The sequence below is a fragment of the Typopeltis vanoorti genome, chromosome 2 (assembly GCF_054136105.1).
Source record: "Typopeltis vanoorti isolate ZY-2024b chromosome 2, IOZ_Tvanoo_1.0, whole genome shotgun sequence".
Classification (NCBI taxonomy): Eukaryota; Metazoa; Arthropoda; class Arachnida; order Uropygi; family Thelyphonidae; genus Typopeltis; species Typopeltis vanoorti.
In genome coordinates this window covers 70,076,074-70,101,769 of record NC_143550.1, presented here as the reverse complement: position 1 = coordinate 70,101,769, position 25,696 = coordinate 70,076,074, and the positions used below count along the sequence as shown (strand labels likewise).

Sequence of the window (25,696 nt, the reverse complement as noted above, 5' to 3'; positions counted from 1 at the left end):
GGATCCATGACCATGGTGAGATTTGGAAACATGCAACTCGTTAGTTGGAGAGAAGATACATTAACTACTTGGCCAACCAGACTATCAATGTATTTAGAGATGCACAGAACAATGATTTGGCTGAAGCACTGAATTACTTGGTTTGAAATTTGGCCAAAACATACACTAAATAAAAATTAATAAAAATTTTAATGAGTATATTATTTTATTTTTTTGTTGAAAATATAATTATAAATTATGTAAATCAAGTGGATATAAATCCAACATTATTTCAAAGCAGAATGTAGAAACTATGAAAGTTTCATAAAAAAAGTTGACCAGAGAGCTTACGGGAATACACTTGCCGGCATTCACAAGCTGCCCTAGTGCAGACCATATAGAAGACATGAGCACTTTCCCAAGCAATAAAAGGCAAATATATGGATGCTTGGATAAGAGCTCACATCTTCTATATAGTCCGCACTAGGGCAACTCGTGAATGCCAGCAAGTGTATTCCCATAAGTTCTCTGGTCAACTGTTTTACAAAACTTTCATAGTTTCTACATTCGGCTTTGAAATAATGCTGGATTTAATATCCACTTGATTTATATAATTTTGCATTGCCGAACTGAAACCTTTTGGCTCTTTATTTTAGTAAATATAATTATAAAATTTAATTCTGAATGTTTAAAATTTAATTCAATATCCCCATGTATATTATATATATAGAAACTTGAAAAATCTCAAAGAAGACTATACAGCTTATGAGAATACAATCTTGCAAAGTTGTCTTAGCTTGCACAACTTAAAAGACATGAGTGTTTCCCATATATCTGCTATTTATTAGTTATTTTGATATTAGTGAGTTTGAAACTGCTGTTAGGCAGTTTCAAACTCTTGGTTCTTATCAGAGATCAAGCAGAAACTTTATAAATAAATATAAATTTGGAAGATTTATTAGGTAGTACAAGCTAAGGCAACTACAATGCTGATGATTGTATTCTCATAAGCTTTTTAGTCTTTATTCGAAACTTTCAAAGTTTCCAAACATATACAAAGCTATGAAATAAGCACGAATCTTTACAATGCCAAAATGAAGACTTTTAATCTCTTCTTTGATAAAAACACAAATTTTTGCTTTTGTTAAATATACTAACTATCAAACATTATAATACAGAACCAAGAGGCTTCAATTTAGCATAAATAAGATATTAAAATGGGGGATATTATGAGTCCATCTACATTTTATAGCCATATGTAGAAAAAAACTTAAAAGTTTCAAAAATTACCAGAGAGCTTATGAGAAGATAGTCTTCTTATAAACTTCCTAGTAAATTTTTGAAACTTAGAAATGTAGAAAGAAGCTTAAGTTTCTTTCTACATTTAACTAGAAAATATGGATGAATTCATAATATAGTTGACATTAAAATTTTAAACCTCTGCTCAATACCATAATATCTTATTATGCACCTGACATGAGTTCGTTTATGATGAATTAACTTTCTGACATAGTATGTGCAAGTATTAAATGAGAATTTCTGTCTTCCTTTCCACTTGCAGCTCTAAATGGTCTCTGATGAGAACCAACAAGCTCTCAGGAAAAGTGAAACCTAATAAAAGGCAAATGTACAAATTCTGGGTAGAGTTTGTGTCATTTAAATAGTGTAAGCCAAACAACTCTGATTCTGAAGGTTACATTTTCATAAGTTTTTGGTAAATTTAGAAACTTTTATGTGTTTTTTTTTTTTTTACATATGGCTATATAAAATACAAGTGGATCCAAAATATTCTCCATTTCTAAAAAAACTGTCATTTAATTTTACAGGGAACAATCATTTAAAAAACAATACAACATAAAAATCAGAAAAATATTGCATTTAATAAAAAAAATAAAAAGGCTTTATTTCAGTAACATTAACATGTACAGAAACGGGGGAATATTAAAAATCTATTCTTATTTCTTCAGCTTTCAAAACAGAAAAAACTTTTGAAAGTTTTTTCTATTTTCTCTTTGGCTATGAAATAAGGATGGCTTCTTAATATTCCCTAATTCTATCTAGATTGCACTTATTTCCTCCTCAAATAACAAAATAAAAATATTAATGGAACTTTTATTTTAAATTATGAAATATAAAGCATAATTATGGATTTAGTAATCAAAATAAATTTGTGATATGATTAAAGAAAAGGAGTTTTCAGGGTTTTGGGAATAGCATACGTCTGGTTTCTTCATAAGTGTTTCCAGATTCTGTAAAAACACTTTCAATGAATATGCTGGTTGCTGGTGCCAAAAGAAATAATTTTCTCTGAGAAACAGTACAGCAGAATAAGTTTACTCATTTAGCCTCACAAATCTTTTTCTGAACAGTTGAGTATGGTCTGTTATCCTATGCAATAATTTCAGCCATTGTGTAATGCAAAGATTTTGCCTATTTGTCATCTACATCCTATATTTTTTTAATTATTCAATTATATATATATATATATGCCAGCAAAGGTTGATTGGTAGAGTCTCCACTACTAATGGCTCATGCAAGTTAAGCAAGTCTGAGCACAGATAGTAATTGGAAGGGAACCAAATGTTCGATGCTGTTGGCACTCTGCTGAGGACTGGCCATTCTCACAGGGTTAACTTCACCCTATAAACTAATGTATGTCAAACCTCTGTACCCTTGAGGGCATGTGGGGATATGACAATGTAACATATATATATATATATATATATATATGTATGTATGTATGTATGTATATCATTTCTTTATTTTTATTTTAGACTCTGTGGCTTGATATTTCAGGTGTCATTGTTTTACAAATTCCTTGCTATTTGCAAATTTTTTACATGATTAATTAGAGGTGCTTACTTCCTTTTTTCTGCATTACCCAGATTTTGTTGTCTGCATATTTTACATTTTGTATAAATTGTAAAACTCCCAAATATTACTTTTTTTATTATTCATTGTCAAAACTGTACTATTTTTTAATATTTTAAGAAAATATTTTAATACTTCATAATATAAATACCTTTTAAGACAGCATAATACAGACTAAAATAAAAAAGTACCTATTGCAATTGATGCGTCTTTATATGCAGTTGTGGAAAATAAGTTGAGACTTTTCCCAATTGGTTATGTTTGTTATGACTCATGTAAAACAGGAATATTTCTTTTGTAGCCAGCCAAATACCAAATCTTTCTACTGATTTGGCGAAGCCAAATATTAAAAAAAACATACATACCAAATTGGGTGAATACTGAAGAAAAACTGATATTCAGCACATCTAAATAAAATATTTATGTTATGTTAAATACTTATTTTTATTCAAATATATAAATGTACTCTGTAACAACTCTAATATGAACACGATGTTTAAAAAGTATATAGGTATGTTCTATACATATACAAATAACATCTATATTGTAAGGCATATTTTGCATAGCCTGGTTGGCCAAGTGGTTAAACACATCTGCTCTACAACCAATGCATGGTGTGGGACACAGATGTTTGTGGGAGATGGATTTCATCACTTTGTAAAATTACTGCTTTCTGACTGGAGGCTTGAATTCACAAAATTTCATGTTTTGTCTTAAGAGCAGGGTTTCTGGATTAAGTAAAAAAATAAAGAAATATAAAAAAACATTAAATAGTTCACCCATTATATAATATTTGCCGTATGATTTAGAACCTTTCATGAGTGGGAATCACATAAACAACAAATAACTAAAAAATATATATATAATTAGAAAAAATGAATATTTTGCTGTTTTACTTTTCTTCAATGAAGTTCATCTCCTTTACTTCGAAATTTTAAAGACTTCTGAAACTTAAATTTCAACATACATACAAAATATTTTTTATAATGTATACTGTCCACAATCTTAGCAAACTGCATTCATATCTTGTTTTTATCTTCCAAAGTTTTAAGATCAAATTATGGTCACGACCACTTATAAAAAATAAAGATATCATAATAATAATATAATTCTATAATATAGTAGACATGATCTACTATATTATAGAATTATAATAACTCACTGCTGGGAATGTAAATTGGCCTGATTATTTCAATAAACATGTCTACCCAAGCAATGAATGCATTTCATCTTTTGCAAGTAGACACACTTCTTTAGGTAATGTATATTACACCTTATCACCTATGGAATTAAAAAAAAAACTAATCTAATCTAATCCCACAACCCCTTTACAGATTCATCTTCCATCAATATAGTTTATCCTTAACCTTTCTCAGATTAAAATGTATTCCATACACTACGATTCAAATTCAGTGATGCCAAGCTACACTTTATGCATTAGGTCTTGTTGGGAAGGTGTTAATAGGAACAGGAAACAGAAACAGAAAGAGACTTTTAGACACCAGTGTCCATATAGACTTTTAGACATACAGTGTCCAAAACCTAAAAATGAACAGTATTCCTGAAGATTACAACTGCAAATTTAGATGAGTCAGCTTGTGGTAATTTGTATAACTAATGATTTCAAGTAGAAAGTGGGTATACATTCAAATTTTTGAATTGCATGCAAAGAAGTCATGTAGCACTCAACAGGATAAAAGGCTGCACTAAGTGAATTGTTTGAAAGAAGCTCTTTTCATGAAGAAATACAGTTGCAAATTTGGATGACTTGTTATGTCTCAAAGACATTATTTAGATGATGTGTTGGTTATATTTTTCTGTTATAAATGAAAAATGTAACCAACACAATACGATACATCAGCTTGCAGGTCAGCTTCATTCAAACACAGGTATGTAGATATCTCAACAAACTGTTGAGAGGCGTCTGAGATAAGTAAGCCTCTATGCCCAAAAGCCTGTAGTCTCCATCCCTTTATATACAGCTCATCATGGAGCACATTTTAAGTGGCATTATATCCATAAAAATTAGACAAGATACCAATGGGCTAATGTACTTTTTACAGATGAGAGACATTCAGTCTTTCCTCCAATTCTAGATGACACTTGATCTGGCTTGAAAGTGATACTGCTTACCATAGCAAGAATGTTCTTGAAAGGGATAGATACAGTGGTGCTGGGGGTCGTGTTGTGGCGAGGCATTATGCTTAATGGAAGCTCCAAACTACAAATGCTAGAAAAAGCGACTATGACTGGTGAACAATATTGCAACAAAGTTCTTCAATGTCATGTTTGATTGTTCCGTGGTGCTGTAAGCGAAGAATTCATTTTTATGGATGACAATGCCATGCCACATCATACAGCAACAGCGGAGATACTTCTGGAACCAAGGATGTTAATCAAATCGAGTGGCCGGCCAGCATACTCCCCAGATCTCAACCCCATAGAGCACATCTGGGATACAATAGGGAGAAGCATTGCTGCTTGAAATTCTCTCGTAATCTTTTTTACTTTCTTATATTATTGGGTACTGTGTTTATCTGCCTTTTGCACTACCAGTTTTATGTCTAAGGATACTAGAAAATTTATGTTTTATAGAGACTGCACCACTAATATCTTTTAATTGGCATAAAACTCAGTAATACGGTCGGTTAATTTCTCTCTCCCTTTCTCTAACACCAATTCCTTCAGTAAAACTTTACACAAACAGTCGTGATCTATTTGCACTTAACTTTATGCTCGCTTCCGGCTGTCTCACTTAGTTTCCCGCTCACGAGTCAGATATTTTTAGGAACAGTGCAGTTGTAAATAAACAATCAGGCAGCACTCTTTTAACAAATAATTAAAACACATTTATTTACATTAATATGAAATATACATGAATTAAACAATAGGGAGATTGCTTTCTCTATCCATTATAAAATCTTTAGCATAAAATTAGAACACTTTTACTTCAACACTAAATAATCTTTTTAACTCAAAAACTTATTTACTCTCTACTTACAAATTCAACTTATTAAACTTCTAGTTTACTTGCAAAAAGGTTAGATAACTTAACTCTCTGTTAAGTTATTTTTACAAATTTGATATCAACTTCCAACATGCCAATTGATTCTCTTAAGGACACTTCTTATTACTATTAAACTAATTCTTAATAGTCCATCTATAACATACTATAAGAGGAACTGTACAAAAGGATGGAACTTACAAAGGCTCTGTATCGCACATTCAGTCAAAAGTCTTGCACAAAAGTTTCTATGGCATTTCTTTCATCTCAGATATCGAGCTTCCTTCAGGAATGTCTGGCATCAGCAGTATCTTGTCGGGAAAATAGCGGGCTGTGGACTGCGACCTGCAGTACTCGTACAGCTCCAGCAAAAGGTTGTTCTCCTATGGCGAAAAGAAACACTTCCAAGCGAAGCTGCTTCGGGTATTTACATTTATGTCGGTTTTTTCCCTTTGGGTTGGGCTCGCCGTAATGTCTGGACGACTGGCTCCTTTATCTTGATGTCTCCAATAACTGAAACTGCCATCAACTGCCGAATAGGTTCAATCTCTCTTCTCGGCGACTGGAAGATCTCTCTTGACTGCCAAATGGGTTCCTTCTCTCATTGGCGACTGGGAGATCTCTCTTGACTGCAGAATGGGTTCCTTCTCTCATCGGCGACTGGAAGCCCCCTATGCTCGGCTCTGTCCCTTTTTATTATTCCTTCTCTGAGACATTGCACGAAGGGTTGTAATCACCTAAGAATTTGGCATAACTCTTTCATCTTCTTTTAAGTTCAACTCACTCTTTGTTCTCCTCCATGCACTCTTTTGATCGTAAGTTGCCATCCAATGGAAAGTTGTTTGAACCTTTCAGACTTACTTTGGAGGTGTTTATGCACAGAGCTTGTAAGCACTTTCTCCTACACACAAAATTCGTAAACAACTTTTCTTATGCCCTCATAGAGAGCTATTAGACAACGTTCTGACAAGACATTGCCTTTGTTTTTGACATTCTAAAATATCCTTGTTAAAGGAGTAAATACATTTAACTTCTAAAGGATTATTTACAATAATATCTAGCACAAAATATACAGAGACAAACAAGGTTATTTTTGTAACATTCTCACGGGACTTGACCTCTGTAAAAATCAATGTAAAGTGCTTTAGTATTTTTAAGCTACAATGAATTTTACAGTACAATGCTGTGAGAGCATAGCAGTTTGCAGAGGATATATTCCAATCTGAAATGTCTCTCTGCATAGTTCTCTGTAAACAATGTACATTAATTCCTTAACTACAGCCTTACGAAATTTGTAACTTTTGCCAAAAATGTAATGCACTTTAATTTATACAAAATTATAACACATTTTTTGTGTAATATAATTTATTAGTACGCCGGAAATAAATTTTTGTCCACATCTGGCTGTAGTCATGAAAATTTTTTCATATACAAGTAAAAATGTAGTTTTTCTTTAACTTTTGGACTTTTTACTTTGGGGATTTTTTATAATGCTGATGACAAATTAAATATGCAAGAATAAACAAGAGTGATATGGAACGTAGTGAACTGAATAAATTTATGCAGAATAAGAGAGGAATTAGCTACAAGACGAAAACGTAGTATACAAGACACTGTTTAAATCAATTTTAACTTACATATTGAAAACTGGGTTAGATATAAATCAGTTAACTGAAAATTAGAGACCACTGATATGAGTGTCCTGATGAAAATTAAACGAATGAATGCAAAATCAATGGCAGAGTATCAGAACCAACGATATTAGAAAGGAACTTGACATTAGCATTGAAGTGTGTGTGAGCCCTGCACACACTTGAATATGACCTAGAAAGGTGTCACCTAAAAAAATGTTAAAAAAAACAGGTGTCTCATACCAGAAAAGAAACCCAGAGATATAAGATTGCAAAATATTAGAAACCTTGTACATTGTTGCTGGAGAACAGTATATAAACTCAATTATGTAGTGTTGTCATAGTAAATGATACACCTTTGATAGTATCAGGAAGTGATAGCAATGCAAACTCAAGCTTGTTTGGAGTGCAGTTAGGATTACCTATTATTCTGAAAAACATATGACCAATTTCTGAAAAATCACAGTAATAGCAAATGTTATATCGATAAGTGGATCTGTGCAGTTGGTAGAAAGGAAGCCAAATGGCTTCATTCTGCTGGTCTGATGGACTGAGTGTTTAACATATTCACTCTCCAACCAAAAGGCGTTTGAATCCTACCATGAGCATGAATATTTATGAACATCTTTAGGTGGGAGATGAATTTCATTGCCCAATATAAGACTACTGCCCTGCATATTGGAGGCTTGCAGTAGCTTGATAAAGTTTCATGCTTAGTCTCTAGAGCAGTTTCCAGACTACATTAAAAATATATAACATTAATTCAAAATAGGGAAAAAAAAATCTTAGTCCACCAACAGTATGTATGTACTATAAGATTTACAAAACTTTTCATTGGTGGGAGCTACACAAAAAAAGATGAAACTGTGAGCATTTAAATTTAGGAGCAAGATACTTTTACAATTAGAAAATTTAAGTCTGAAATTAGGATGCTTCAGGGTCAAAGCTATATAACTGAGAGAAGACCTCCATATGGCCTTTAAAGGAATGCGGAGAAATGACCAGGGCTTCTGACCTAATGTCCGATCCTCACCTTCTCATGGTGCACCCTGTTGGGTATCTACCTAAATACTGAACAAACGAGGATGGGCTGGGAATTTGGGATTTAGCCGACCAAATTGTATTCTTATTGGCGTACACCAATATACAAAATTCATGCAGGCTGCAGCATTGCCCAGTAAAACAAGGCCCCCGTTGTTTTTACCAGGAAATCAAAGCGAAAAGTCAGCTACTGGAACAAATTGAAAGCACATCCCAACTCAATATCACCAGAGTTAAATATCGGTACTATCAACATAAGAAGCCTGAATGGCAAAGAAATGGAGCTAGCTGAGGAATTAGATAAGTACCAGATTAACATAATAGGAGTGACTGAAACAAAAAAGACAAAAACTGGTGAGATCTTTCTGAACAATAAATACAAAATGTTATATTCAGGAAATGACAATCAAGGAAAAGAAGGAGTAGCCATAGTATTCAACACAAAATATGAGGCTAATCTTCTTGAATGGCAGGCAGTCTCAAGTATAGTGATGTGGGCAAATATCAGAATGGGGAATTGGACAATTGGAATTGGAAGGTTGCAATAAAAAGACAAAGACAATGAAAATGGACAGAATCATTGAAAATGTCAACTGTGTTGTGAATGGAGAACCTGTGGAACAAGTAAAACATTTCAGCGACTTAGACACGATTTTTAGTGAAGATGGTAAATTCAATATAGAAATAGACAACAGAATCAGCAAAGCTGGTATGGTGGGAAGTCAATTGAATAAATTCATATGGAATAAGAGAGAAATTAGTCGGAACACTAAATTAGCTGTGTACAAGACAGTGTTCAAACCAGTTTTAACTTATGGATCTGAGAGCTGGGTCAGAAGTAAAACACTTGGCTAAAGACTACAGACCGCAGATATGAGAGTCCTGAGAAAGATTAGAGGTGTGAACAGATGGCGTCAATGGCAATATCATATTAAAAACAAGGATATTAGGAAAGAACTTGACATTGTCAGCATCCAGGAATGCGTTAGCAGAGCTAATCCAGGTGGTATGGTCATATAATAGAATGGGTGTGAAAAAATTAGCAAAATAAGTGTTCTCTGCCAGGTTGGCAGGAAAATGACCCAGAGGAAGACCAAAATATAGGTGGATTGATACGGTACAAAGTGCCTTAGACCAGTGCTTCCAAAACTTATGGATGCCAACGTGAAATTAAAATATTTCACGTCCCCCTCATCGAAAAAAAAATCGTAATATAGATATATATTATTATAATATTTATTGTATTTATATTCAAGATTTTGGTTTGTAATATTTTATGTGCTTCTTATCAATACCTTTGAAATGAAACTTATATGAATAAGCATATATTTACTAATATTCATTAAGCGCCGAAATAAGCAAGAAGCAAAATTTATGAACTAACACCAATGTGCGATTTTTTCCATTAAAAAGTAAAAAATAAAAATTAAATACGTTTCTTTTAAGATTAAAAAACTCTACTTAGTCTTAAAACATTTTAAATTTGTTTTCATTAATTCACGGCCCCCTCAACAAAACTTACGGCCTCCCAAGGGGGCCGTGGCCCACAGTTTGGGAAGCTCTGCCTTAGACGATAGAAATATAAGATCTGACAATGTTGGAGTCTTGACAAGTAACAGACTGATTTGGGGGAAAATTGTAGATAGGAAGTTAGTAGTGATGTAATTTTTTCATGTAGTACTATCATATCCTGTACACCCCTTGAGGGTACATGGCAGGAATTTGATGATGATGGAATTGGACAATGAGACTTATTTGTGCCTATGGTCCCACAGAAGGTTCTACTAAGGTAGAAGTGGAGGAATTTTTTGATGCTTTAGAAAAAGCAACTGACACAATGAAAAAGGAAAAGTTGGTCTTTGTTGGGAATCTAAATAGCAGAGTAGGAAATGATTGTTAGACATACAAAAATATTTTGGGAAAATTTGGAGAAAAGAGCAAAGCTAATAATAATGGCAAATACCTGTTGGCTTTCTGCTCAGGACATGGACTGGTTATTACTAATACCATGTTCCAACATAAAAATGTGCAGAAATTCACATGGAGAGAAGAGGGAAGGAATAAGAAAACTCTCACTGACTATGTTATTGTTGATAGCGATGTTTTCTCCCTATTGCAGGACACCAGAATGTACAGAGGATTTGCAATTGGAAGTGATCACTATTTAGTGTTGAGCAGGATAAAATTGAATTTCATATTGAAAAGAATAACATGTAAGAAAGTTTTAAAGTGAATAAAAGTTGAGCAGCTCTCAGATGTGAACAGTAGACCAAAATACACAAAGCTTATTGAAGAAAAAATAAAAGAGTTTGAGAACAGGAACCAAACCTTAGAGATTCATTGGCAAGCCTTGAAGAAAACCCTGATTGATTCAGCCAGAGAGGTATTTGGTGAGGTTGTCTGCAAGGTTAGAAAATTCAGAACTCCATGGTGGACACAGGAAGTTAAAGAGGCAGTGAAAGAAAAGAAGAAAGCATATCAAAATTTCCTGGCAAATAAGTCAGCTTTTGCTCTTAGAGAATACTGAGACAAATGTAAGAAAGCGTAACACTGTGTAAAACTAGCTAAACAAAAGTAATGGGAGGAATTTGGCAAGAACATGGAAAATAAATAACAAGAAGGTGGTAAGATATTCTGGAGGTTGTTGAAGAAGCTTAGGAATGGAGGAAAGAGCGCTGTAAAAGCAGTTAGAGATGATAAAGGTGATATGAAAACGGGAGAAAAAGATATCCTTGAAGTATGGAGTAATTACTTTGAAAAACTGCTAAATGTAACAAGCAGTGATAGCACAGTGGTAAAAAACACTCAACACGCATACAGTCAGGACTACATATCCATACTTGAAGTAGAAAAAGCCATTAAAGACTTGAAATGTGGAAAGGCAGCAGGAGTAGACGATATTCGACTAGAAATGCTGAAGTATGGTGGTATAAAAGTCTTACAGTGGGTGCACTGCATAGTTCAGAAAGCGTGGACAGAAGGATGAATTTCCGATGATTGGAGTAGAGCTCTCATAGTACCCATATATAAAAAGGGAAATAAAACTGAATGTGAGAATTACAGAGGTATTTCCCTACTGAGTGTTCCTGGCAAGATCTATGCAAGTATACTTGAGAAACAGTTAAGAAGAATTGTGGAAGAAAAGCTTGGTGAAGAACAAGCTGGATTCAGGCCAAATAGAGGCTGTCAGGATAAGATCTTCAGTTTACGACAAATAGATGAGAAAGCATGGGAATATAACAAAGATCTGTATTTAAGTTTTGTCGATCTGTAAAAGGCATATGACAAGGTGTCAAGGGAGCAGCTATTCAATATGCTACAGTTATATGGTGCCAATGGAGCATTATATCAATCAATACTTAGTCTGTATTTAAGTTGTAAGTCAACAGTTAGAATTGAAGGAAGTACAGGAAGATGGTTTAATGTTAAATCTGGTGTGAGACAAGGATGTTCATTATCCCCTCTGTTATTCATTATTTATATGGATCACATTATGAAGGAAAGTGGTATTAAACATGATATCAGAATTGGAGATGTTAATGTCAGCTCTTTGCTTTATGCGGATGATATTATACTTATAAATAAATCCACTACAAGTTTGGAATATTCCCTGACTAAACTGAATAACTACTGTAATAGATATGGTATGAAGGTCAGAATTAAAAAGACAAAACAATGAAAATAGGTAGAATTGTTGAAAATGTCAACTGTGCTGTGAATGGAGAACCTGTGGAACAAGTAAAACATTTCAGCTACTTAGGAACGATTTTTACTGAAGATGGTAAATTAAATGTGGAAATAGACAACAGAAGCAGCAAAGCTAGTATGGTAGGAAGTCAACTGAATACATTCATATGGAATAAGAGAGAAATTAGTCAGAACACTAAATTAGCTGTATACAAGACAGTGTTCAAACTAGTTTTAACTTATGGGTCTGAAAGCTGGGTTAGAAGTAAAACATTTGACCAAAGACTAGAGACTGCAGATATGAGAGTCCTGAGAAAGATTAGAGGTGTGAACAGATGGCGTCAATGGCAATATCATATTAAAAATGAGGATATTAGGAAAGAACTTGACATTGTCAGCATCCAGGAATGCATTAGCAGAGCTAATCTCAGGTGGTATGGTCACTTAAACAGAATGGGCGAAGAAAGATTAGCAAAACAAGTGTTCTCTACCAGGTTGGCAGGAAAATGACCCAGAGGAAGACCAAGATATAGGTGGATTGATACGGTACAATGCGCCTTAGACGATAGAAATAAAAGATCTGATAATGATAATATCAGATGTCCTTAATTGCCTCCGTAGCGCTATTGGAAGAACGACGGTACATTGCGCTCTTTGATTGGAATAGGCCTGAGTTCGATTCTCGTCGCGACAGGAGGAATCTTTATCTGGAAGATTTTCAATTGAAGGTGAGTTAGCCGATCTCATACGGGGTTTATTCTCCCAGAAACTTGGGTTTTTCATCCCACCTACAGACAAATCGCCCCTTCAGAACACATGGAATTTACAGGCATAGAATACCAGTTGTGGTGGTGGTGGACGGTAGATGGCGTTGATTCGTAGTAGAGGTTCGGTGTAATGCATGAGACAGTTGTAGGTGTCCTCCCACGATGAGTGTTCAGCCTCCTTGGAGATGTCAGGAATAATAATAATAGTATTGGAGTCTTGACAAGTAACAGACTGATTTGGAGGAAAACTGTAGATAGGAAGTTAGTAATGATGTAAATTTTTCATGTAGTACTATCATATCCTGTGCCCCCCTTGAGGGTACATGTCAGGAATTTGATGATGATGAAGACTGAAGTTGAAGGAAAAGTTAAGTATGTTCCGAACACTGGAAAAGAATATTTATGATATAAGGAAATGAGAAGGTCAGACTGACTGGTAGTATTACAGGAGATTGGCAGAGAAAGAAATGAATTTAACAGAAGGAATAAAGAAGAGAACTGTTAGCTACAAAAAAAAAAAAAAAAAAGAAAAGAAAAAAGGATAGCATGTGGGTTTTGTCCCTTTATCTCTCTCACATGAGATATGAGGAACATGCAAATGTGTACTAATTGGGTGGGAACAGTAAGATGAATGATGACGATGGGAAGTGACGTGGCATTTAACTAGGAAAAGTTAAGTGCGCTTTGAAGATTGGGAAAGGATATCATTGAACCTTCTGAACAGGCACTAGTGACATTATTCTTTATTAATAGACATTATTCATCTCATATTTTTCATGTTTTGCAACACCAAGACAATAAATAATAAAAACAAAATATATTTATGAACTGGCTATACTAGTTTTCAAACTAGCATCTTCAGAGCACAACACTATGTTACAACATATGAGTGTGTTAAAATCTATTAATTATTGTTATTATGCAATTCTTATTAATCAATTCTTGTTCAGCTGCGCATCTATAAAATTCTACGTTTTCTCGTTTGAAATTTATCTTCTTAACTTTTACTATACTTCCGACTTATCATCAGTTATGTTATTACCTCTATCTTGTGGCCGTAAATAGTAAGGCTTATGTATGCAAGACGTCAAGAACAAAGAAAGTGCCTTGGGCTGGAGCCAATCTCTCTGTCTGATTTACTGGTGTTTATTCTAAATTGAATTTTGTAAAATTTGTTTGATAGTCAGCTGTGCCACAAAATTCTAGGATAAGAGGAGTATCTCCCTCCGAAGAATAGTACACGCAGTACGACACACACAGCTCCTTCCTTTTCAACTTATTTCTATACTAAATTACACATATTTCTTACTTTGTAGTCGTGGAAATATCTACTTCAAGATACATAGGTTCGATTTTATGAGTAGTGCATTCGACTTAAAGATCAGGCAAGTTATTCTGACAAGAAAAACAATTTATTCATTACTAAGCAACAAATACACAAATTAATCTGACTTAAATCTAATATTTAGTCTATATCTAACAACTCAATATAAGTTATACATTCATTTCCCACAATCATTTGAATCTTAACAGGAATACTTGTCTAGAATTTTATCCACATTTCTTAACTTTACATATAATCAGATCAGCAACATATAAAAAGTCAGCCTTAAGAAATGACTACAACAAATAAATGCAAGTAGATTCACTATACAATTCAGCTAGGCTTTCTCTTACCTAGAGTAAATTAATTCAATTGTTAGCTCAAGGCCTTAAGTCCTGCAACTCTAATTTTAAAACAATTCCATCAATTCAAACCACCTTCACAATCTAAGTTTATTTCTGACTAAATAATGGAAATTTCTTAGTTTTCATGAAGTCTGGTCCTCTATAGCTGATTATCTCTTCTTGTTCCTGTTAGACATGGTCACTGTACCTGAACATCCCTTTCGTAATTTGCAAAACTTCTTTCTTGTTATTGGCGGACAATTTAATTCCTATGGCTTGGAAATTCGGCATCTGGTTCCTCCTAATACGACATGCTTTAGTTGCTTCGTTCTTCTGGCCTTTGCTCCGTGAATATAGGTCTTCGAATAGGATAACAACTCATCACCCACGATTCGAGTGAAGCTCAGTTGCCGTTAACAAGCATCGTGCTTTCTTCTAAACTCCTCGGCTTACGGTGACTTTGATATTGTCATGAGTCCGAATTCTCTCTCTCGTCGGAACCTCATGACTTCCTGCCCACGAACGGACTGGGAGTTCAACTGCGAGTTCCAAGCAAGTCCTGTCTCGACACAGCAAACTCCTATTTATATCGTTCCAATGACCTTCATTTTTCTTACATCATAGTCTTCTGGGTACCCTGATGTTCTGCACCCATCACACTCATCGATTGGTGCATTTAGACAGGAAACCCCCCTGTAACATAGAACCTTTGCGTTTGCAGTGGCCTCAGGTCATGACTTAATCCCTTAATCTGTCTGGAATTTTAGTTGACTAGAGGTATACTTAAACACAATTTACCTTATATGTAATTTCCTTTGTTCTTACACAAAACTTCTGATATTACAATATTCAATAATTTCAAAAAAAAAAAAAAAACATTATTTCCATTTCAATTAACACCAAGTTTTTAATAGACAAATATTTTAGTGGGATCTAGCATACTTGTAAAATCTGCATAAAAGGTATTTTATTACAAAAACTCCTTTTATTTACATGATAATGAATGTATGAAACAATTCTTATTGAAGATCTGAAGTACTAATTTAATGCCATTCTGATGTTGGATAAAGTTTTTTATAGTTGATAGATTGAAGTTTATCTTAAGATGACTGTCTCTCAAATTTTTGGTAGATTGATGCAGCCATACTTGCTGAGGTTATGAGAATGTAGATGTTATGAGTAATGCCTTTATATAGCAAGATGGTTTTTTCCATCTCATCTTGTGCGAAGGGGTGTTCAAGATAAGATATGTCAGTCCTGACGTGCCATAACAATGGTAGTAAATGAATTTTTTGCGATATCTGTATTAAAATTCAGATATCCTACAAGTTAAAACTATAAAAATGAATCAAATTAAAGTTAAGAGGTTAGTAATGCAGTATTTGTAAAGCTGTTAGTTAAATATATGTTTATTTTTGTATGTCATGAACATGTTTTGAAATTATTATTATTAATATTTGACCTACATGGAGTCAGAGAGTCATCATGGAAGGTACACACTATTGCACACAATGCTCATTGAACCATGCTTTAAATTGATTCAAGTGTGTTGTCTAAACACACAAAACACTCAGGCAATGTATTCCACCTACCAACCAGTCCATGCAAAGAATCTACTCCTCACTCCTCTGTTCAACACATGGCCTCTTGATCTACCCCCCCCTCCCATTCTATGAAAAATCTCTTCGATGTCCACACGATAACAACCCCTGACTAGCTTATATGTCTCAATCATAGTCCCTTCTCCTCTTCCGCTTATTCATGGGGCTCTACAACTTACATTCTCTCAATCTGTCCATGTACTCCACATTCCAAAGACCACTGACCACCTTTATGAATCTTCTCTGGACCCTTTCCAACATATCCTCATCACCATGAAAACCTGGCGACCAAATCTGTGCATGATAAATGTTATTTCTATTTTGATTACTAAAGTCTTATAAAATATTAGAGCTTAATTATAATTTTCTATAAGCTCTCAAAAGTTTTGTAATGTGTAAGTAGACAAATGTTTACAAAATATGTGGTCAATGGGACGGGAAGCAAAAGTTACCAGCTGTATTTACATGGTGCAAATAATTAAGCAAACTTACCTCGGCAAAGGAAGAAATGTCATCAACTCTGTGTTTAGTTTTGGTTGCTCTATTATATTTTGGAGCATGTGCAGTGCAGAAGTGAAAAGAACATTACAGAACATTGGTAAAATGTTTAGATGTTGAGAGCAGGAAATGAACACAGCAGGAGAAAAACTGTGGAGTTTGTGTCTTCAACATATGAAAACAGGACAGAAATTAAAAGAAAAGTTAAAAATAGAAGACTGAGAGAGGATAATCCTTATACAAAGATAAGTGTGACGTTTATTATAATTATTAATCCATACAGGATTTAATTCAGTTGAAACTGAAAGACTACTTTTTTGCTTGCCACTCCACATAGAAATGAGCCCAGTAAAGTTTGTTTACTTAGGATTCTCAGTCTGATAAGTGATTTCTAACAGCTTATATAGTTTTAGTTATTTTTAACAATTTCGTATAGAAGGCAAATTTGTTCTGAAGTGTTAAAACTATTGATAAATTTTTAAAAAGAATGTTGAGAACTTTCACACAGAAATTCATTTTAAAATGATGATATGGTTGATACAGTTTTTAGTAGTATATTCAATGGAGCATGCTGTTACTTTGATATAGAAAGTGAAGTTATAGAATGTCATGGATGAAGACCAGATTTAATAATAATAATAATAATAATAATAATAATAATATTATTATTATTCCGCAATTTTAAGGTGCAAGAAGGATTTGACTGATTCATGTTGCTGTTATATAGAGTAATTTTTATGTTAGTTTTTCTCTAGCATGATTTCAAAAAAGAATAAAAGTTTCTGTAAGAAGAAAGAAACTGAAATTCTAGAAGTTTTGTGCTGGCCTGGTTGGCCGAGTGGTTAGTGTATCTGCTCTCCAGTCAAATGGCTGTGGGTTCAAATCCTGCTGTGGGCATGGATGTTTGTGATTGTCTGTGAAAATAGATGGCATTGGTGTAGATGATGAAGGTAGTTGCGGTTGGTGAAGACAGAGAGTTGTAAAGTAGGTGCCCTCTCTCGATGAGTCCTTGGACTCCCTGGAGGTGTTACATAATAATAATAATAGGATAATAACTGTTGGCTTATCTTTAAAAGGTAAATGTGGCATGCCTGTAAACAATAAATCATACAATAACCACAGTAATTAACTTTAATGAAATGAAAGTACAGATATTTCATACTGAAAATAACAGTACATCATTAAGTGCGTAGAAACAAACAAATCAAAGAAAAGGGAATACAAGATACATACAGTAGTCAGTGGTTTACCAATTAAAAACTGTTGCTGTGTGCTAGAAATTAATATTAATAAATATAATATTATTAAAAACTATTTTGGATGGTTACAAACATTTGGAAGAGAGAAAGAGAGAGACAATTATTCTGATTCAGATTTGGCCGATGCAAAAGGGCTTCGCAACTTTCTTTGAAAAGGCATTCATGTTTAAACCTGCTTCTATGGAAAAGATGAGCTTCATCCCACTGGATACTTGCACACCAGTTCATATCCCAGGATATCTCATATATATCAACCTCTTAAATAACCTTAGTAACCCATTAAGAGATTGAGTCTTAAAACATTTCATAACCAACAAAAATTTTTAATTTACAAAAAACGCAAATATATACATCAAATACATTACTTAACTATGCAACCATCAATGTATTCTTCACACAACATTAAAAACAGTTTTGCTGCACAGCTTTCCTTCAATTACATAAGCCAACAGTTAAACAATAAATTACATGATAACCACAGTAATTAACTTTAATGAAATGAAAGTATACAGATATTTTGTACTGAAAATAACAGTACATCAGTGCACAGAAACAAGCAAAACAAAGAAAAGGAAATACAAGGTGCATACAGCAGTCAGCGGTTTACTAATTACAAACTGTTGCAGTGTGCTAGAAATGAATATTAATAAATAATATTATTGAAAACTATTTTTGATGGTTACATCAGATAAGAATCTTTCAAACTTTTTTTTGGGGGGGGGGGGAAGGAAAAACGATTGTTCTGATTCAGTTTTGGCCAATGTAAAATGGCTTCACAACTTTCTTTGAAAAGGCATTCATATTTAAACCTGCTTCTATGGAGAAGATGAGCTTCATCCTACTGGATACTGTGTTTAGTGTCGATACTATGTTGTACCAGACCAGACTTTTGAGGTTTCATGTATTCAATATAATACTGATGTTCATTAATTCTTTTTTAATTTAGTTGACAGGTAAAGCATTAAGCTTACCTGTCAACCAAATCAACTACACAGGTAAGCTTAATGCTTTATTGTTAGATCGGGCTATTTCAGTTCACAATGAACTCAGGCTATTTGATTTAGCAAGGAAAATTCTACAAACAGATAGAGGGGACAGCCATGGGTTCACCACTCTCCCCACCCCTGGCTAACTTCTTTATGGAGACTTTTGAAGAGAAAGCCTTAAACTCAGCCCACAAAAACCCACTGTTTGGCTTCGCTACGTTGATTATGCGTTCGCTATTTAGCCACATGGCTCAGATACATTCCACTCCTTAATACACTTAAACAACCAACACCCCAGAATCCAGTTCACCTAGAAAAAGAGGAAAACAACAGTCTCCCTTTCCTAGACACTCTAATCACTCGCCAGCATGATGAATCCTTGGTTTTCTCTGTTTACAGAAAACCCACCCATACAGGCAGATACATTCACCAGCAATTCCCCCCCCCCTGGTCACAACAATATGGGGTTATAAAAGCACTACATAACAGGGCAAAATGAATCTGTTCAGATGACAATGCTCTAACCACTGAACTAAACCACATCCTTAACACTCTTAGCTAATGGCTACAACCCCCAAAACATCTAAAAAAAATAATAAAACCAGTTAATCCAACCCCCCCCTTCATAATAAAGATTACACTAAATCCATCACCATTCCCTATATCCGGGGCACCTCTGAAAAGTTAGCCAAAATCTTAAAAAAAAATATGACCCAACTTCTTGTTACAAACCATATAAAAAAAGTGGCATCTCTTATCTGCTCCACCAAAGATCACCACTTCCCCTAGATCTACCTGGGGTATATCCGGTCCCTTGAAGTTGTAAACTGTCCTACTTTGGCCAAACAGGAAGGACAGCAAATGTCAGGATTTCGGAACACAAAGACTACATCCGTTTCACCAGTACAGCCACTCTGGACTTGCAGGCCATAATCTGGATACCGCCACAGAATACGTTGGAAGAAAGCCACGTTAATACACTGCAGAATTTAAATATGAAAGATTGTTCATGGAATCAGCCTCACCTCTAAAAAACTTTCCAAACCTCAAAAAATATGGATGCATGAGACTGCCCCAAATTTGGGAAGCTTGCATCTTGAGAACTTCAGCCGAACAGCCAAGACAACCCAATATATCCCGCTAGGGGGTACCTTAGGACTCTTGGAACAACAGTAGTTTTCTCTTTTCTGCTTCATTTGGTTTTGTAGTGCTTGCGTGCACGTGTCATAGTTGTATGTTCCCATGAAGATGGCAATGTGACACTGCCGAAATATAGGAGGTATTTATTAAAGTTTCTTTTAATTAATATTTCAGCATACGTTATAAATTCCTTAAATAATTTAGTAGTCAGTATGTACTTGTAGAATGATTTGAATTGGCTGGAACTGTGGGCATGTGAAAATGACTATCAATTTAATGTCAATAAATGTAAGGTCATGCAGTTTGATGTGATTAGATGTCCGTTGATGACTTATATTGGTGAGATGTGCTAGATGAAACTGATTGGGATAGGGATCTTGGAGTTTTAGTAATTTTCTTGATTGAGACTTACAAACTTCTGAGAGGGCTACACAGAATTTCAGTAGATTGAATTTTTCATTTTATATAGGATGGGGAAAGGACAAGAGGGCATCCATGGAAATTGACAATAAATGCTGTCAATAAGGGAGTTAGGGTTAGATTTTTCTCTCATAGAGTACTGCATGATTGAAATGGATTGCCATTGGATGTTGTGTGTGTGTAAGTAGCTTGAATGAATTCAAAAACATGTATGACAGCTGGTGCGAATAGTATGGCCTCCATCGGTAAGTTCCTGACTGCCTGGAGGTCTCTCTTAATAATAATAATAATATTCAAACTGTTTCCATAAAACTGTATGTAGGGTTCTGCAAAAATAATTTTAATCACATTCTAATTCTTGTCATTTTTTTTTTTTGCAAAACATTTTCAAAGTCAATTTACATTTAATTAATGAAAATAAATTTAAAATCTTAATTTTAAAAAATATATATATATCACACCAAGATTTTTAGATATCTATACAAACCATGTTCTCTCTGGAATATAAGATTCCAGAGTTCTGAGCTGAGCCATGCCAAGATGAACACTGGCTGTTTAAGTGTTTAACTGCCACCGAATATGTCCTTTTCAGTTTACTATAATCCTTATTTGTTGCTATATTATTTTTTCTAAAATAAAATATTACAATTCTAAAAATTTTTTTAAATGTGCACTACAGCAGGCTATATGGAACAGGGTTCCACAAAAATAACATGTAGAGAAAAGGGGTCCATAGGAATTGCAAGTTTGAGGACCATTACTGTAGACCAGTGTTTCTCAAACTTCAGATATCCGCATACCCCTTCTTAAATTTTCATTATTACCAAGTATCCCCTTATTAAAATAATAAATAAATAAATAATGTATATTTCATTGTAAATGTCTATTTTATTTGAATTTATATGTTCATGTAAACAAAAAATATGATTTATTTTTAATAGAACAAAATTTTAATTAGGTTCCCCTCTTCATTTCCATCCATGAAAATCTTTAACCAATGATCCATACTTAAGAATTTGAAAGCTAAAAAAATTACTGTATTTATTGAATATAACTTACTTTTTTCCCAAAATTAAAGCTAAAAAATTCAGTTTCAGAAAAATTGAAGTTTTCAGAAAAAAACTGAAAATGGTGCGACTTACCAATCTTCTTTCCCATTATTTCAAGCAAAAATTACCAGTAATTTGCAAGACTTGAGATACGTAATTCCAATCCTTCACAAATGACTTCTTCTTCCACTATGCGTTATTCCCGCTTCCTATGCGGGGTGCACATGTTACTTAGATGCGACCACTTGTTAGTGCCACTCCAACCGACCTGTCGCCTGGTCTGCTGCTGGGGGGGGGGATATTTTTGGCTGTAGAGGCGTATGTTCACGGGGCCGGTTTGACTGCTTGTGGGATGAAAAACGCCAGATAAACTACTGGCGAAAAAAAAAAAACCTACTGCCCATACCCAAGACCGGCTAACTTGGCTATGTCTGAGGAAGATCCTAAAGTTCTTCACGTCTTCAACGGGAATCGAACTGGGACACTCCTTCCCCAGGCATATGGTTGCGAAGCGCAAAGCCACTAGGCTAACCGAGCGGACAATCCTTCACAAATGACTAATGAGAAGTAAAAGCAGAGCTCGAAACAGACAGCAATGGTAGGCCAGTAGAGATAGAGCAGCTATGATGAAGTGCATATGATTGGTACGGTATTAACAAAAGATCGTGTTAACCAAAGAAAACGCAAGCCAACAAGTTGAGTTGAAATGCTAATTCTATTCAACCGAATTCCATAACATCCGAAACACATTCACTATATATCTCTTGGTTTCATTACAGGGTGGTATTAAGCAAAACCATATGTTGCACTGGCAACATATGGTTTTGCTTGAGTCTATACAGCAGTTTCTGTTGGAGGGGAAATGCGATTCATTAGTTAGTGCCGTTTTTATCCCAGTTGTCTCTAATTGCACTATTTGTTGGGAAATATATTACACAGACTGCAAATATCTCTGTACCTTATTCAGTGATACAATAAAACTACTTGTTTTTTCTTGCATCTTCAGTATAGCGAAGATGTTGGGGAAGGCATGTTGTTTACCGCAGGGAGTGAGTTACTATCGCCAGGCCAGAACGTCGTGGTGATAGTAACTCGTAATTTGAGTAGAATTCATACATAATATATAATTTATTGAGAAATATATATGTTTAAAATAATTGTTTTTTCTTAATAATGATTCCATGCGTAAATGATATATAGCTGAAAATTGCCACGTACCCCCGAAGACCTTTTGCGTACCACACTTTGAGAAACACTGCTGTAGACTAAGTGGGCTTCACGAAACACACACACACACACACACACACACACACAAAGTTCATGGTGGACTGACTATCCATTTCATAAATTTTTAGACTTCCAAACTAAGCGATAGTGTTCCATGGCCATCCCAAAAGTAATATCTCAAGTTCTTTTTAGCATCTGAATGTGCAATTTCCTACATTAAATTAGGATTATGACAATATGAAAAGAAAATTATCAGAGGATAACAAAGAATGGTGGTATTATTCCTCTTTATATTTAAATTAAAAACATATATACATAAATAAAACAAACTTACAACACTACTGACCTTGTTGTAAAAGATACTTCACTACATTTTTATGTCCTTTCTCAACAGCAAGATGAAGAGGAGTGTTTTCTGCATCATCAATATATGTAAGACTCTAGAAAGAAGTGGTATAATTTCAGTTACCAAATTAATATAAACATTCAGTATATCATTTCTGATAAAATGGAAAGACTATGCAAAGTACAGAATAGTGAAAACCAGGGTGCACTAGTTTCCACTAATCTGAAAAGAAAAAAACAGAAGGTTGTAATTATGATTATGCAATTAAGGTCATGAGAATATAAAAAATAATGCATCTGTTAAGAAGCGGCTATTTAAGACCCATAATAATACTTATAACTTCTCTCTCTCTCTCTCTCTCTCTATATATATATATATATATATATGTGTGTGTGTGTGTGTAAAATTATAATAATCTTTTTTTATAATTTAGTTCATTTGGTATGGTTAATACAGTTAAGATAAGTTATGTTCAACACCTAAGCTTGCCTATTAAACCCATAATAATAAATAGCTTTGACCACCTAGAATACACATTTATAAACCGTGCATGACTAGCTGACTCAGTGGATAAAAGCAAGTACAGTCATACCCCGACTTACGCGAATCTGGAGTTACGTGGTTTCTTATATGTACGTATTCCCATCCTGCTTCACGCCTCACCACTAGTCGTATCTTTCAGGTGCCAGCCGCATTCACCAGTGTCGCACATGCTGTGAACAAGCACTGACGTGTTTCGCGTGGTCTCCATTCATACACGATTTTTATAGTTATGTTCGATTGTTTAATGTTATGTTCTTGATAAAAATTTTATCACATAAAAAATAATAATGTCATCCAAAAGAAGCAAGTCCGATTCTTCTACAGCTAGCTAGAAAGGAAAAACATTGACTATGGAAACAAAACTCAACATTATTAAGGATTTTGAAGGCAGAATGAAAATTTGTGAGCTAGCAAAGAAGTTTGATCTACAGTAAGAACAATCATAAAAGAAAGGTTTACAGATTTTGGAGGACATAGATTCTAACGAGGAACGAATTGTAGCCACAAGGCAAGGAATAAAAAAATCATTAGCTTGCTATGAAGAAATTTTGCATGACAAAGAAAAAGACAGATTTTATGAAACCATCGACATCAAAATAACTTTCTTTTTTTTTATGTACGAAAAACTACAATTATGATTATATTTCTTAAAAAATATAGGTGTTTTTGTAAACCTTTGGTCCCAATTGTATGTTTGTATATATAAATTACATGCAAAATTATACCCTGAGTTATGCGAATTCGACTTACGCACTTTTTGTTGGTCCCACCTACCGTGTAACTTCGGAGTTTCACTGTATTCAAAATAATTCTGTTAATAAATAACATTAAAAAGAGTTAGTTTGAATAAACGAATTCCAGTTATTGTATCTCCTTTCACATGGATACTTCAAAAGCTACTATTGAAACAGTAAATTCTCCACGGAATGATTCTATAAAATTGAAAGAATTATAAGATGCACTATAAATTACACTCCATTTATATGAAGTGCAAAAATCCTCTCTGCTCAGTTAGTTTCAACAAAGCCCTTTGGTTGAAAAGATCTGGGTTTTAAATCCTGTGTGTAGGACACATGAAGATCCTTTTTCAGGACTTTTCTATTGAAGGTTAAATTAGCTAGTCTCATATTGAGGTGACAGAAACTTGGATTTTATCCCATGAAAAGAACTAGCCAGAAGAACACACGAAATTTACAAAACACACACACACACACATGATATAACTGATTTATTCCGCTGAGACATATTTTTTAAAAAATAAATTAAAGGACTATAAGCCAAGAGATAATAAATAGAAACACTATTTTAATTAAGGAGAACACTGCACAACTAGTTTAGTCTTTGTAGAAGACTTCTTTGGGTGCATAACAAGGGGGGGAACTAACAACAAACATTGCAGAAGGCAAAAGGTTTTTCCAGTTCATCATAGTATCGAAAGATATTTTCTGATTTGTCCCACAAGACTGGATGAATGATAGAAATTTCCTCATTAGAGTCAGCAGAATTCAGGACATGGTTCGACAGAGCACTTACTCTGGTTCTGCCATATACAATGTCTCTTTTATGTTCCTCTAGACGTAATCCGATGGATTTTTCCATCTGGCCAAAATAAGGCATTTTGCAGTTGCACCAAATACGGTAAACGCCGGGATATTTCAGGTTGTTATGTTTTTGTTGGGTGTACTGAGAAAGGAACAGAGTTTAAGTAGAGGAGTGAAAGAAGTCTGGGTGTTATATTTTTGAAGAATTTGGTCTAATTTTGGCAAAACAGAACTGGTACACGGTAGAGATATGTAGCCCTTCACTATTTCTATCTTCAATATGGTGAAGAGGTGGATTAAATGGTAGCTTATTAACTGTTTGTTTAATAACCATTTTGCTGAAAGGTTGTAAGAAGAAATTGAAGTTAATATCTTCTTCATAGAAGAAGGTGCGAGCACATTTGCCTAGCGTAGAAATAAAATTTGAGGTGGACAGTA

General features: G+C 34.3%; 1 protein-coding gene across 1 annotated transcript in view; it reads right to left on the bottom strand.

The window, feature by feature from the left end:
- The window catches only part of LOC150109149 (transient receptor potential cation channel subfamily A member 1 homolog), a 475,501-nt gene that overhangs the window by 360,617 nt on the left and 89,188 nt on the right, over window positions 1-25,696 (bottom strand). The window contains exon 7 of the mRNA XM_090411752.1: window positions 23,175-23,268. Coding sequence (XP_090267878.1) covers window positions 23,175-23,268 — 94 coding nt within the window. The remainder of the gene's footprint in view (window positions 1-23,174; window positions 23,269-25,696) is intronic.